Genomic DNA, 16,504 nt, shown 5'->3' on the forward strand with positions numbered 1-16,504 from the left:
GTCTGATCTTTCGTACTTAAAGAGCGTTACACATCTGCTGTTGATGGTTATGCTTAAAAAAAAAAAAAAAGGAGTAAAGCAAAAAAATTCCTTCCTTCCCTCATTACTCTTCTTCCTCTTTTCTTATCCACACCCAAACCTCTCCTCCCAGATCTTGGTTCACTCTTTCTCCTCCCTGAGTTGTGAGGGGTGAGGTGGGGAGAGGTACCTTGAGCAGCCTCATTCTTCCATAACCTGAGCTTCCAAAGCAGTTTCTGTTCAAATATAAGAGGGAAACCTTTGCATTTCTTGATATGTGTCTTTCTTTGATTCCCCAAGGCCCTTGTTACCTGCACTTCAAGGGCCACAAGGGACCAGTCAGTGGCACATTGTCTTTGTACCTCTTTCACTGTGGGAAGAGTGAATCATTTTCACCTTCAGACTCAGTTTATGAAGTTGTTGTGGTCTCTGAGTTCATGCCAGGCCACTCAGAACTCATTGACCCATGTCATCCAGTAGTCACCCAGAGGGACAAATTTATCAGGTTCTGTAGTACATCCTCAGGCTACAAGGGGCCTGATTAGCCAGTGGAAAACATGTCTATCTGATGGTTAAACTGAAGCATTATTTTAATCTGTTTAACTTATTCATACAGTGACCTCGCTATATTCCATGCACGTGCCATGGCGTTCATTCATAGAAAATTGAGTGTGCCATGTAAATTTGGAAAACTCATGGATGGTATTGTTTTTACTAGAAAAAAATGTGGTTTTCATCCACTGGCTGTTTAGGCTGGGATTGACTGTGAATCTATAAATAGATGGCATTTTCATGAAGCAGGCTATGTATTACTCTGGTTGAACATTTGATGGGTGTACAAAGGGAGTTATCCTTGCAAAAGATGCAGTGGCATAACAGAACCCATAGAACTTCTCAGAAGTGGGAGTTCCCTTCGTAGCTCAGCGGTTAACGAACCTGACCAGGATCCATGAGGATGCTAGTTTGATCCCTGGCCTCGCTCAGTGGGTTAAGGATCTGGTGTTGCCATGAACTGTGATGTAGGTCACAGACTTGGCTTGGATCCTGAGTTGCTATGGCTGTGGTGTAGGCTGGCAGCTGTAGCTATGATTCAGCCCCTAGCCTGGGAATTTCCATGTGCAGTGGATGTGGCCCTAAAAAGCAGCAGCAGCAACAACAACAACAAAATGGTTCTCAGAAGTGGTACTCATAGCCTTGTGGTGGAAAGACGATAGAAAGAAGAGGATTTCTTGAAAGAGAAGTAGAAAAAGCTAACAGTAAGCTAAGACTGTGAGATTATGAATTTAAATGTAAGGAGACAAAGTGCTATAAAAAGCAGACCAAAGCTTATACATTAAAGGACGTGCAGCTCTCTTTAGTTATCTACGGCAAATTGGGAGTTAGTTAATGCTTTTTCCAATCATGCTGTTGCTGCCTATGGCACATTCTTTTGAACCATATTTTATTGTAGGTGTCTGTCCCTTGCTTTCAGCAAATTTTCTAGATCATTTTGGATCAAGTCCTATGAGTAAAACTCGATCACTTACCTGGACATTTAAGCTAAATAAATGCATTTTAAGTGAAAAGAATAGTCTGCTCTGCCCTTGTAGACTTTTCATTTATTGTATGGAAGATAAATATAAATAATACATATGCTGAATAAGTGTTAGAAGGCAATGAATGCCATGGAAAAACAGTCAAGGCTAAAGAAATCAGGAGTGTAAAAAGGAAGTCGTATGCAATTTTAAGTAGGGTGGTTAATATAGGTCTTATTGAGAAGGCAGTATTTGAGCAAGAAGTTGAAAGAAATGAGAAGAGAGAGCTGTGTGGTGTCTGAGGGGGACCATTCCTGGCAGAGGTAAGAAAGACCCTGCCAGGGAGTGTTCACAGAATAGCAACAGAGGAGACCAGGTGGACGGAGCAGAGCAAGCAGGAGTGGGCAGGGGCAATGTAGACAAGAGAGGTTAGCAATTATGGGGGGCCCTAGAGGCCAATGTACACATTTTGGCTCTTACTCTGAGAAAAGTGGGAGCCATTGTAGGTCTTTGAGCCGAGGCGTAGCATGATATGACTTGAGTCTTTAGATGATTACTCTGGCTGCTGTGTTGAGGATAGACTAAAGTGGCCATAAGTGGAAGGGGGGGGGAAACTAGGCAGGAGTTCTCCTGGGCTTTGAGGATAGCCATTAAAGTAGTAAGCAATGGTTGAAAGCTAGATGTATTTGGAATGCAGAGCCTACAGGATTTCCTGACACCACTCCCTGTAATCTTTCAGAAGGGTAGCCTTTACTAATTTTAGATCAATGTGTATTTCTTTAGCCAAAGAAGAATTAATTGATCTGGCAGACATTATTAACATATTCTTTCCTCTGTGAGCTCCTCATGGCAAGTGATCATTTCCCAGTTATCCTGAGATCCTTAATAGTACCTTGGACAGTTACCTTTGTACTTAGTGATTGCCTGGCAATGTTTGTTAAACTGGATAATTATGACAGTTTGTGGACATCACTGTTTCATATTTCAAAATATAGTAGTTGAAGATGATAACTACTCAGCTTTACATTCAATTGACTGTGAAATATTTTGTAAGAGTTTTAAATTCAATTAATTATATTTTTTTACAGCAACCAAGATAAAGCAATGAAGAAAGTAAATTTGATTGGACCATTAGCATTGGTAAGCTGCACAGTATTAAATATGAATAATTTATGTCTTCATTTAAGTTTAAAGTCTTGGATCTGTAGTTATAGCAGTACTTTAAGATTGTCTATAGGCAGTGATAAATTTTCCCTGCTACACCCATGCTGTCTTCGGTTACTTCATTGTAGTTAATGGCTCACATTCTCAAGATGAATGGTAAAAGAAGTAGGGATAGTCTGGCCATGAGAGCAGTGCTAACTGGTGTGCAGGGAAATTTAAAATAGGACTTGTGTTCATAGCACCATATAAATCAACCAATTTCAGCAAAATGCATCTCTGCCTTCGTTTCGCACAACCCCCCCCCCAATGTAGCTTTAAATAAGCTTGCATATAAAGAAAGTGATTGTTAACTACAGAAATTTTTTTTTCTTTTTATGGCCACACCTGCAGCATATGGAAGTTCCTGGGCTAGAGATTGAATTGGAGCTGCAGCCATAGCCACGTCAACACTGGATCCAAGCCGCATTGTGACCTGTGCTGCAGCTTGTGGTAATGCCAGATCTTTAGCCCATTGAGCGAAGCCAGGGATCAACCCTGCATCCTCACAGGCACTATGTCTAGTTCTTAACCCACTGAGCCACAACCAGCCCAGCAGTTTTTAAATGATTAAGAAATCTATGCTCACATTTGGTTTCCAGGAAAATTGACTAAATATGGAGTTCGTATTAAGCATTCAGGTGTATTTAGGACAATTCTCAGTGATTTTCTGCTGGTCCAAGGCAACCTAACATATTTTTGAAAGAAGTCAAATCTGTTTTTCATCCGTAATGTGTCTGAGAGAAGTGACCCAAGAAAGTGCCCACTTTTGGTGAATATGATGTGTTTCAAACTATAACAGGTATTATTTGATAACAAAAAGGTTGGTCTTAAGTGACATGTCAGCTGAAATCTCTAACTTATTAATTATGCGGATGAGAGGACACCAAAACATCCACACTCTGGGGCATCACTGCACCTGTCTCATGTCACCACAGAGCCCCCGTTCATCTCTTCTCCTTAATACTTGTGATGCTTTTGCTTAAAAGTCTCTGTAAGAGTAATATTTTTTCAGTTTAGTGCTTTAGAGAATAAATTGTGCAACGAAATCTGGTCTTAATACAGAGGTTTTAAATCTGCCTCCTATAGAAAACAAAATGTCACAGAGTAGATACATAGGAAAAACTTCATTTGAATCTAAAAGTTTAACCTGAAATTTAAACGTAGTCTTTTAAACAGAATTTTTGCTGTTATTCTGACAGAAGTTCAGGATAAAACTGTATTTTATTTTACTTTTAAATTTTTTTTTTTTTTTTTTGCTTTTTGCTTTTTAGGGCCGCACCCACTGCATATGGAGGTTCCCAGGCTAGCGGTCGAATTGGAACTGTTGCTGCCGGCCTACGCCACAGCCTCAGCAACGAAGGATCCAAGCTGTATCTGCAACCTACACCACACCTCACAACAACACTGAATCCTTAACCCACTGTGCGAGGCCAGTGATGGAACCTACATCCTCTTGGATACTAGTCAGATTCATTTCTGCTGAGCCATGATAGGAACTCCAATTTTTTTTTCTTCCATTTGCTCTTGACTTTACCTGCTCCCTTGGTTCCAGTCCAAGCTCTACCTGGCTTCTGACCCTTTGACTCTTTCAGCTCTCTTGCCTGCTGCATGTGTTTAATGATGCAATTTGGCCTCCCCTGACTGAACTCCTGGAACTCTTTGGGCACAGCTTGCGTGCACGCACACACGCACCACACACACACACACACACACACCACACACACACACCACTTTCCACCTTGTGTTTTCAACTGCGAGTGTAGATTGACCCCATCTGACCCTGCCTCAACTCTCAAGGACACCACTCTGCCAAGTCTGACTCATCAACCATTCTCTTGATGACTGATCCTTATCCCTCAAAGCGGGTGGGGGAAATAGGCAGAGGGAAAGGTTAAAAAGAGGGGGAAGATGCAATGGAGAGAGGGGAAGGTACAGAAATGGAAAACTAAGAGGTAGTTTGGAAGGCAGAGGAGGAAAGAACAATGAGAGAGCCCCAGAGTTGGGTCAATCAGAAATGGGGAGGAAAAGTGAGAAATTGGAGAGAACTAAAAATTGATTAGGGACAAAGTTTTGCTTTTTTTTTTTTTTTTTAATAACACTGATCAGCTGATTAGTTCTTGGGTATTGTTCACATCACTGGAATAACTAGTATCACCCCTCCCCTCTGTAGATAGGACTAAGTCCAAGGTAGTTGGAGTGGCCCACCAGGCCTTTCAGGCCTCTCTCTAGCATCATCTCCCATGCTTTGTACTGTGCACTCAGGGATTCCACTGTGTGAAGTCACCTGAGCCCTCCATGCAGTTTCTAGTCACCCTGCTGTTCTAAGTCTGAATACACCCTACTTCCTCTGCTCTCCCCAATTCTCATTCAGCTAATTCTCCCTTATCCTTCAAGATTCAGCAAAAAGAATCATCTCCATGAGCAAGACTTCCCTAAAGCACACAGTCAGGCAATCCTTAATGTTTGTGGCCCTTCACTATCGAGCTGCCTTCTAAAAGCTAACTTAAGCCTCTTGAAGGAAACTCATCCTCAAAACTTAGAGAATCTGAGTTTATAAACTCATTTATAATTCTCTCTCTGAAATATTTGGAATGTCTTTTTAAAGGGCTTTATTGGTGTGTGTATGTAAATGACATCTACCCCTAGCTGTTCTTAATTTACTCCCTCAAGGAGCTCCGGAAGATCAGACAGTATTTCTTTCTTTCTTTTTTTTTTTAGGGCTGCACATGTGGCCTATGGAAGTTCCCAGGCTAGGGGTTGAATCAGAGCTGCAGATGCCGGCCACAGCCACAGCAACGCAAGTGGATCGGAGCTGAGTCTTTGACCTATATCGCAACTCACAGCAACGCCAGGTCCTTAATTCACTGAGTGAAGCTAGGGAACCAACCTGCATCATCATGGATACTAGTTGGGTTCATAACCGCTGAGCCACAGTGGGAACTCCCCACAGTATTTCTTAATGGAACCAAACCTTCATGCCATCTGATTATATCAAGTCATTTAACCAAATAAGATACTAATGAAATGGAGTTAGATTAGTTTCCTCACTGAATACAAAATAAAGAGAATCATGAAATTAATCTGTCAGTGATTTATTTTATTTTATTTTTTTGTCTTTTTAGGGCAGCATCCACAGCATATGGAGGTTCTCAAGCTAGGGGTCTAATTGGAGCTGTAGCTGTGGCCTATGCCACAGCCACAGCAACACAGGATCCTAGCCACGTCTGTGACCTACACTACAGCTCACGGCAAGGCCAGATCCTTAACCCACTGAGTGAGACAAGGGATCGAACCTGTATCCTCATGGATGCTAGTCAGGTTCTTTTCTACTGAGCCATGACGGGAACTGCAATCTGTCAGTGATGTAGATTGAAATTCTTTCTTCCCTAATACATTTATTTGCAACCATTACAGAAATACTGATCTTAATTAAATAAAAATCTAAAGAACATATCATTGCAAAAGAAGAGAAATTCTCTTACACAAGCTAAGTATTCTTCTCTTTCTTTTCTTTTCTTTTTTTTTTTTTTAGTTTCGATACTCTGATTGGCAGGATAAATTATTTATGTCCTTGGGCACTATCATGGCCATAGCTCATGGAGCAGGCCTCCCCCTCATGATGATAGTATTTGGAGAAATGACTGACAGATTTATTAATATTGGAGGAAACTTCTCCTTTCCAGGTAAGCATTTCTCTACCTAAATATATATATGGTACTTCTTTGGGTGAAAAATTAGAAATTGATTTTTGTATTCATTATCTACTTGCTTAATTGTTTGGACATTTGAGTGACTCCAGATATTATAGAAGGGGTTGTAAAATTCTCAGAAAATTCCTCAAATACTCATTAAATCTCAACAAGTAAGCGTATGCTATTCAACTTTAAGTATAGAATAAGGAAATATCCAGGAAGCTTTGCATTAAAATAAACTAAGACAGTCAGTCTACTTGAGAGTGGTGGAGCCATGGCAGAGTATGTCTACACAGTGTCCATCACATCTGTGATTATTGATGAGCAGCAAAATACATTAGCATGGCAGTGCTCCATAGCTGTGCTCAACTTATAGGTCTGTTTATGGTTTCCTTTTTTTCTTTTCCCTACCCTCTTTGCTAAAATTCTACCCACTTTCTGTCTCTAATATTTGGATCAACATTGTTGACTGGAAATTGATAAAACACTTTTACTAAAGAGTGAATGGAATCAATAAGAGAAGAATGCACTTTGAAACTCACCCAAAGTACTATAATTACGCAACGGCCAAAGGACTCCCATAAATTTATGTCATCTATGCAAGGGGCCGTGTGTCAGCGACATTGGAATGAGGTTCCAATGGACAAAGTTATTTTCATACCAGCCACATTTAACATGGGAACAAAGATATCCGTGCTTCCGTGCTTTCTACCCAGCATGATGGCTCAGTTCCTCCCAAGAGACCCATGAGCACTAGGCTGGAAGACCAAGTGAAGCTTTATGGGTACACAGATGGGGAAATAGAAAAAATTGTTAAAGGAAAGGCAGCTTTTGTAATAAAGATACTGAGAAAAAGTGGACACTGTCATTTAGATAACACTCAGTAAGAGTTTTCAGTGTTCAAGATGGAGAACTACGTATTTGCTTAGCATTGTAGGATTTAATTGTGATTACGAAGGAGAACAGCATTGCTTAGTTTATACAATAGGATTGCTTTATATAAATATTGATAATATGAATGCCTTTAAGAACTCTAGTAAAGGCATCCTTTGAATATTTAATGCAAGCTCCTACAAAAACAGTTTATTCTCTAGTACTGTTGTCTCTGAGAAGAACCTCTTTATAATAAAAAAATAAGGACAATAATAGCAATCTTTCATTGTGTGTGTTATGGGCTAAGTCTTATTTCACTTAAGCCTCACAACAACAATCCTACATAGTAGGTAATACTATTCTTCATGTGACACCTGAAGACACTGAGGCTTGGAGAGGATAAATAACTTGTCCAAAGTTATACAGCTGGTGAGAGTTGGGGCAGAATTCAAACCCCAGTCTTTCTGCCACCCAGTCCTTGCTCATGACTATATACATTATACTGCCAATATAAACAACTGTGCTTTATCTTTTAAAAAATATGTTTGGGAAAAATTTTAATGGATTACATGCATTTGACCAGTGGACAAAACTTTAACACAAGGACCATAAAGGTGCAGTTGAAGCATTATAGAATAGCTTAAAAAGTCATTAAGGAAATAAGGTGTTTCCTATTTATTTTCCTTTTATTGCTCATAAGATCTATAGATATACAAGGTACACACACACATGGAGACACACACACAGACACACACATAGCAGGATGATGTCTGTATTCAAAAACATCAATAAAAATTGGTTTCAACTCAGGATTTTTGAAGGATCTGATTAATGGATGAATGGATAAACAAAATATATTATATACATACAATGGAGTATTATTCAGCCTTAAAAAGGAAGGAAATTCTGGGAGTTCCCATCGTGGCTCAGTGGTTAACGAACCGAACTAGTAACCATGAGGTTGAGGGTTTGATCCCTGGCCTTGCTCAGTGGGTTAAGGATCCAGTGTTGCCATGAGCTGGGGTGTAGATCGCAGACGTGGCTCGGATCCCGCATTGCTGTGGCTCTGGCGTGAGCCAGCGGGTATAGCTCTGATTAGACCCTAGCCTGGGGACCTCCATGTGGCGTGGGTGCAGCCTTCGAAAGCCAAAAAAGCCAAAAAAAAAAAAAAAAAGGAAGGAAGGAAATTCTGACATATGCTACAAAATGGATAAACCTTGAGGACATGATTCTAAGTGAAATAAGACAGTTACAAAAAGACAAATAATGTATTGTTCCACTTCTATAAGGTGTTTAGAGTGGTCAAATTCATAGAAACAAAAAGTAGAATGGTGGTAGCCAGGGGTAGGTGCAGAAAGAAATAGAGAGTTGTTTAATGGACATAGTTTCAGTTGGGGAAGATGAAAAAGTTTTGGAGATTGATTGTACAGTAATGTGCATATATTTAACACTATTTAACTGTACACTTAAAAAGGTTAGGATGGTTATATGTATTTTATCACAGTTAATTTTTTAAAATTTGATGCAATGTACTTATCACCAGGAATTAGCATTTGGTGCAGTTTCATTAGTGCTGTTTTTGTTTTTGCTAACTTTGAAGTAATTCCACAACTTTCTTATTTGGAGTAGCTTGCTTGTTTTTTATCTGTTTCTAATTATGCAACCAAATTACTTTGAAGTTGGAATGGCATGCAGGTGCCCTGTACTGTACCCAGGGCCAAATTCAAAGTCTCTCTGGGGAATGGTGTGTGCAAGTTACTTACAGACCTATGGTTGTTGGAGTGATAAACTCAACAGAGTTACTAGCATTAGTCTCAGTGGCCTCCACGTTAAATGATTCTTGGTCTTCTACAGTCATGTTTGTCATTAGGCATATTGCTGTCCTGGAGGATTTGAAATGAGAAGTCCCTTAAACGTTATTAATTCCAATGTCCCCTCTTTGATAAATTTGTAAAAATAATATTCTCATGCCTCTTTGGGGAAAATGAAACTGTTGTATCTCAGAGTTTCTGTTGTGGCTCAGTGCTAACGAATCCAACTAGTATCCATGAGGATATGAGTTTGATACCTGGCTTCTCTCAGTGAGTTAAGGATCCATCATTGATGTGAGCTGCAGTATAAGTTACAGATGTGGCTTGGATCCCATGTTGCTGTGGCTGTGGCATAAGCTGGCAGCTACAGCTCCGACTCAACCTCTAGCCTGCAAACCTCCACATGCCATGGGTGCAGCCGTAAAAAGCAAAAAAGGAAAAGAAAAGAAACTGTTATATGTTACACTCTAAATCCAGAGAGCTCACTGATACATTTAAATTTTTTGAGTTTAGCAAAAATCTCGGGGGTTGAGAAAAGAGTATACTTAGCTATGCTTAGCTGAGCTTTCTAGCTCATCTCATAGAGATGATGTTTGTTTAGAGTCTATTCTTTCAAATGGTTGAGTCCTGGACAGCTAGACTAAACGGAAGCCAAAAGAGAAGGGAATGCTAGAAGGAAAAAAGGTTTAAATTACAAGAGGGTCCGACAATGACTTATTGTGAACAGAGCCCATCCTTGTCAAGAGAATAAAGCCTCCATGACAAGGTTGCTCCCTCACAATGACTCAATTGTGCAGAAACTATGCATAAAACATTCTGCCTCCCAAACCTTGAGAACAGAGTCATAGGAAACAATTTTTTCTGTGGGGCATTAGGAACTTGATGTTTTATTCCAAGTCTTTGGGACTGTAATAATGCAGGAGATTCTGTGGAGAAATTGATACAACTTGCATGTCTTTGCTTCCCTTTTGTAGATAAGAGGAAAAGGCAATTTTGAGCCCCAGTTACCTTCATTAATGACTCATTCTCCCAAAGCTGCCTATACAAGCACCAACTTTGTCTTTATGCTGAGTTTTTCTTTTTTATTTGCTTGATCAACAGTTTTTATTTTTTATTTATTTTCATTTTTTTATTTTCCCACTGTACAGCAAGGGGGTCAGGTTATCCTCACATGTATACATTACAATTACATTTTTCCCCCCACCCTTTCTTCTGTTGCAACATGAGTATCTAGACAAAGTTCTCAATGCTATTTAGCAGGATCTCCTTGTATATCTATTCTAAGTTGTGTCTGATAAGTCCAAGCTCCCCATCCCTCCCACTCCCTCCCCCTCCCATCAGGCAGCCACAAGTCTTTTCTCCAAGTCCATGATTTTCTTTTCTGAGGAGATGGTCATTTGTGCTGGATATTAGATTCCAGTTATAAGTGATATCATATGGTATTTGTCTTTGTCTTTCTGGCCCGTTTCACTCAGTATGAGATTCTCTAGTTCCATCCATGTTGCTGCAAATGGCATTATGTCATTCTTTTTTATGGCTGAGTAGTATTCCATTGTGTATATATACCACATCTTCCGAATCTAATCATCTGTCAATGGACATTTGGGTTGTCAATATAATGAAAGAAGTCCTGGGCAGAATCAAGGAAAGCAGACATTGATTTACTCTGAGACTCAAAGTGGCAGTCAGGACTCCTTATATAATGTCTCCCATGTAATGCTTAAGGTATACATTTATAATTTGGGCCCTTCACTCACCAGCTTAAGACTTTGGGCAAATTAAACTCTGTAATCCTTACTGTTCTCACCTTCGAAAGGTAATCATAGGCTTACTGATAGAATTAGATGAGATGCTATATGTCAAGTGTCTGGAACATAAATATTGGGGTAAACTAGCTGTAAGAACTTGGAAATGAAACAACCACTCTTTTTTAAAAAAAAAAATTATAGTTGATTTACAATGTTCTGTCAAATCTCTGCTGTACAGCAAAGTGGCTGAGTTATATATATATATATATACCCACTCTTCTCACATTATCTTCCATTATGTTCTATCACAACTGATTGGACGTAGTTCCCTGTACTATATAGCAGCAGGACCTCATTGTCTATCCATTCTAAATGTAATACTTTGCATTTATTAACCCCGAACTCCCAGTCCATCCCACTCCCTTCCTCTTCCCCTAGGCAACCACAAGTCTGCTCTTCATGTCCGTGAGATTGTTTCTGCTCTGCTCTAGTTTCATCTGTGCCATGTTTTAGATTCCACATGTAAGTCATATCATATGGTATCTGTCTTTCTCTTTCTGACTTCACCTAGTCTTAGAATCTCTAGTTCAATCCATGTTGCTGCAAATGGATTATTTTGTTCTTTTTTATGGCTGAGTGGTATTCCATTGTGTATATGTACATCTTCTTAATCTTTTCATCTGCTGTTGGACATTTAGATTGTTTCCATGTCTTGGCTATTGTGAATAATGCTGCAGTGAACATATGGGTACATGTATCTTTTTGAATGAAAGTTTTGTCTGGCTAGATGCTCAGGAGTAGGATTGCTGGATCATATTGTAGTTCTATACTTAGTTATCTGAGGAGCCTTCATACTGTTTTCCATAGTGGTTGTACCACTTTACATTCCCACCAACAGTGCAGGAGGGTTCCCTTTTCCTCACACACCTTCTCCAGCATTCGTCATTTGAGTCTTACTAATGATGGCCCTTCTGACCAGTGTGAGGTGGTACCTCATTGTAGTTTTGATTTGCATTTCTCTAATAATTAGTGCTGTTGAGCATTTTTTCATATGCCTGCTGGCCATCCTCATGTCTTCTTTGGAGAAATGTCTATTTAGGTCTTCTGCCCATTTTTCAATTTTTTTTATTATTTTATTTTATTTTTGCTGTTGAGTTGTATGAGTTGTTTGTATATTTTAGAGATTAAGCCCTTGTCAGTTGCATCATTTGGAGCTGTTTTCTCCCATTCCATAGCTTGTCTTTTTGTTTTTTGTTTTTTGTTTTTAATGGTTTCCTTTGCTATGCAAAAGCTTTAAAGATTGATTGGTTCCCATTGGTTTATTTTTGGTTTTATTTCTATTTCCTTGGGATACTGACCTAAGAAAACATTTGTACAGTTGATGTCAGAGAATGTTTTGCCTCTGTTCTCTTTTAGGATTTATTTATTTATTTATTTATTTATTTATCGTCTTTTTGCCTTTTCTAGGGCTGCACCCAAGGCATATGGAGGTTCCCAGGCTAGGGGTCTAATCGGAGCTGCTGCTACTGGCCCTTGCCAGAGCCACAGCAACATGGGATCCAAGCCGAGTCTGCAACCTACACCACAGCTCATGGCAACGCCGGATCCTTAACCCACTGAGCAAGGCCAGGGATCAAACCCGCAACCTCATCGTTCCTAGTCAGATTCATTAACCACTGAGCCACTACGGGCACACCCTCTTTTAGGAGTTTTATGGTGTCTTGTCTTATGTTTAAGTCTTGAAGTCATTTTGAGTTTATTTTTGTGCATGGTGTGAGGGTGTGTTCTAGTTTCATTGATTTGCAGGCAGCTGTCCAGTTTTCTGAAACAACCACCCTTAGATTCTGTTCCCTTATCTGTAAATGGATGAATTATATGTGAGCTCTCTAACGTGAATAAGCAGCTTCGAGAAATCCCCAGTTCTCTGTGATGGGGGCATTCAGGCAAAATAGGAGTTCTCCACTCTGACCCATTAAAAATACTTGGGGGCACTTTTTGGATATATACTCTAGACTCAACCAAAGGTTTTGATTTAACTGGTCTTGGTCAGAGCCTGGACATCTGTATTTTTTCATGTTCCCCATGTGATTCTCATTGACAGACAGCATTAAGAACTACTCAACCAGATTAACCCCCTGGAGGTTGTTTATGAGACAGAAGCATAATACCTCGCATCTAAGAAGACCAGGTTGAGCCCCTTTCCAGGTCTAATTCCGTGAGAGTTCCAGATCTAGAATTCCAGATGTAGTCCCATGACTCTCTTGGGAACATATACAACACACATTTGTTTCATCTTTGTCCTTGGGCAGCGGAAGTTCTTGGTATCCTGGGGCCTTTGGGGTTCCTAGAGTTACTAATGCGGAATTAGATTGCCATTCTTGTCTAGGACTCTGAGAAAAGAGCAAGGCAAATTTGGAATGTTTACAGATTCTTATTTCCTAGGAGGGAGGGACAATCTCAGTTATAATATTGTCATTGAGGAGAGATGAGTATTGGAGGAGAGTAAAACTCACTTTAGATTTCATCTGATTTCTAACTTCGGGGGGGGGGGGAAGCCCTATATACATATATCTGCAGGTTTCCCATGGTTTCTAACATTGATGATTATAAACAACACAGCTTTAGGATAGCTTGTCTGCCAAAAAGTTCCAATATGGCATATCAAAAATGCCATACTGGAGTTCCCGTCGTGGTGCAGCAGAAATGAATCCAACTAGGAGCCATAAGGTTGCGCATTCGATCTCTGGCCTCACTCAATGGGTTAAGGATCTGGCGTTTCCGTGAGCTGTGGTGTAGGTTGCAGCTCGGATCTGGCGTTGCTGTGGCTGTGGTGTAGGCCAGCAGCTTCAGCTCCGATTAGACCCCTAGCCTGGGAACTTCCATATGCCTTGGGTGCAGCCCTAAAAGGACAAAAATAGACAAAAAAAAAAAAAAATCCCATATTTATGAACTCAGGAAGGAAAGGAGCTTGCAGAACTGAATGGATATGCATAGAGGTAAAATAGTGGCTGATTCCTCAAGGATCTAGTGTCTAATATAAGGAGCTAGGTTAATGAGCAGAAACACTTCACTATGAACATCTGTAGGGGGAACAATCTTCAGGGGAAAATTATGCCTCCATCAGGGCCACATGCTGGGTAATTGATCCTCACAGTAGTTTATGTTTAAAATAAATTTCTACCTTATCTCCCTTTGAAAGAAGGTAAGAATGATACACAGCACCCAGAAAATGTGACCTCAGGGCTATTTACAAGTGATAAAGGAACGTGGCCTAGTTTCTCTCCTAGCATCATGGGAAATGTGAAATGTCTTCCCTGGTATGTTTTCTCAGCAATACTGTGGTGATATTTTATCCTGTTGTTTTGTGAATGCAGGATCTGGGACGCTTCCTTTTCATTTTTTCACTTTGTGTTTTAAAAAAAGTGAGAATAGAAGTTCCCACTCTGGCTCCCTGGTATGGGCAACATCTCTGCAGCACCAGGATGCAGATTTGATCCCTGCTCCAGGACAGTGGGTTAAAGTATCCAGCTAGCTGTGGCATAGGTGGAAACTGCAGCTTGGATCTGATCCCTGGCCCAGGAACTCCATCTACTGCAGGGTGGCCGAAAAAGAAAAAAAAAAAAAAAAGCGACAATGAGTCATTACCACAGGAATCAGTCTGTACAGTATAGTGTCAGGAGCTGCATAGTATAGTGTTAAGACTTTCAACCTCCTTGCTAGCTGCATGACTTTGGGTGAGTTATTTTTTCTCCCTGGGTCTCAATTTCCTTATCAGTAAAATGAGGAGTTATAAATAGTCCTGCCTGACAGAGTTATGAAAAATAAAAGAAATTAAGGCATGTAAAGTGTTCTGAACAATGACTGCCTGGCATGTAATAATTGCTCAGTAAATGCTAGCTACTATCAAAACACGGAAACCTAGAAAGGATCATTGACATTTTTATCAAATTAGTTCAAATTATAAGGCAATATATTTCCTTCCAAGTGATATTGCTTTAAAAACACCATAATACAGGATTACTGGTACAAAGCAGAGAATGCTGGATGCTGACTGATCACCAGTGATCTAGGGACTTGTCTTGGAGCAACTCAGTTATCTTTCTTGTCTCTAGCTTTTCTTCCTTTGCAATGAAAGTAATTCTGCCTTTTTATCACTTATGTCTTGAGGGAGCATCTAAGGGAAAACACATATGTAGAAGCAAGTGTCTGTACAGTGCTTTGAGAAAAACATGGGCCCCCTATAACCTGTGTCTTCTGTGGGGACCATTTCTTTTTCCCTTCTCTGCCTCCTATGTGCCCTTCATCAGCTCCTCTCTGCTGCCTTAGGAAGCTGCTTTGCTAAAGGCCCAAGGCTGATAGGATGGGGGCAGAACCTGTGAGGGCTTAACTTCCCCATCTGGACCCTAGAGTCCAAACCGAAACCCTCGGGCCCTTTACACGAGTAAAGTGAAAAGAGGGACTTGAGTGAAAAGGAAAGAGAAAATAGATTTAAAACCTGACATTGCCTTTCAAAAATGTCTTATTTTTATTCTGTTTCATTTTTTATTTAGTGAATTTGTCATTGTCAATGCTAAATCCAGGCAGAATTCTGGAAGAAGAAATGACTAGGTAATTGGCTAATATATATGTATATGTACTTATTTATGGTCTGTTTTTTAAAAAACATTTTACTTAAAAATAATTTCAAACTTATAGAGTTAGAAGAACATGCAAAGAGTCCCTGTATATGCTTTACCTCTTGTTATACTCTTTAATCTGTTATCATTTATACCCCCTCCCCTGCCATCCAAAGTATGTTGCACAGAGCATGGCCCTTTACTCATAAATACTTCAACATGTTTCCTAAGAACAGGATATTCTCTTTATAACCACAGTACAGTTATCAATTCAGTAAATTTCACATTGATGCAATACTCTAATCTAATCTACCATCCGTGCTCCAGTTTTGTCCTTTGACTCAGTAGTGTTGTTTATTGCATTTTCCCCCTCCTTCAGCCTTCTTAATAGAAATCCCAGAGTTCCCCTTGTGGTTCAGTGGTCATGAACCTGACCAGTATCCCTGAGGATGTGGGTTCGACCCCTGGCCTCGATCAGTGGGTTAAGGATCCAGCATTGCCACAAGCTGTGATGTAGTTTGCAGATGCGTCTTGGATTTGGCATTGCTGTGGCTGTGGCTGTGGCCAGCAGATGCAGCACCAATTCGACCCCTAGCCTGGGAACTTCCATATGCTGCAGGTGTGGACCTTAAAAAAAAAGAAGAAGAAAGAAAGAAACCCCAAAACCTGTCACATAATGTTTGTATGTTTGCATATCAGTTAATGTTGCTGATTTAAATGAGTAGTATCTGTTTACTCTAGCAGACCTGAAAGGCTTCTATCTGGAATAGTTTGTAAAGTTATATAACATAAATTTGAAAGTATTGAAACTGAACTTATTATTTTTAAAGATACTAACTTTCCTCTGCTTTAGTTAACACTTCGCTCCAAATTGGTTTGAAGTCATGATATTTTATATTTTAAAAAAAGCTTTCAAATTCTGCCAGTTAGGAAGAGGTTTTCTTGCTCTTTGTGTAAACAAGACAGGGGAAACTTACATTAAGACCCATTTTGCGTGCTCAATCTGTTTATTCTTATGTTTGCGATGTG

The 16,504-nt window shown here is 39.9% G+C and overlaps 1 protein-coding gene across 1 annotated transcript in view; it reads left to right on the forward strand.

Annotated features, from left to right (window-relative positions):
* Positions 1-2,636: 2,636 nt before the first annotated feature.
* LOC125110806 (phosphatidylcholine translocator ABCB4) overlaps positions 2,637-16,504 on the forward strand; it is an 85,258-nt gene continuing 71,390 nt past the window's right edge. Inside the window, exons 1-3 of the mRNA XM_047752405.1 lie at positions 2,637-2,672; positions 6,268-6,418; positions 15,410-15,467. Coding sequence (XP_047608361.1) covers positions 2,637-2,672; positions 6,268-6,418; positions 15,410-15,467 — 245 coding nt within the window. The remainder of the gene's footprint in view (positions 2,673-6,267; positions 6,419-15,409; positions 15,468-16,504) is intronic.

This window comes from Phacochoerus africanus, chromosome 11, assembly GCF_016906955.1.
Source record: "Phacochoerus africanus isolate WHEZ1 chromosome 11, ROS_Pafr_v1, whole genome shotgun sequence".
Classification (NCBI taxonomy): Eukaryota; Metazoa; Chordata; class Mammalia; order Artiodactyla; family Suidae; genus Phacochoerus; species Phacochoerus africanus.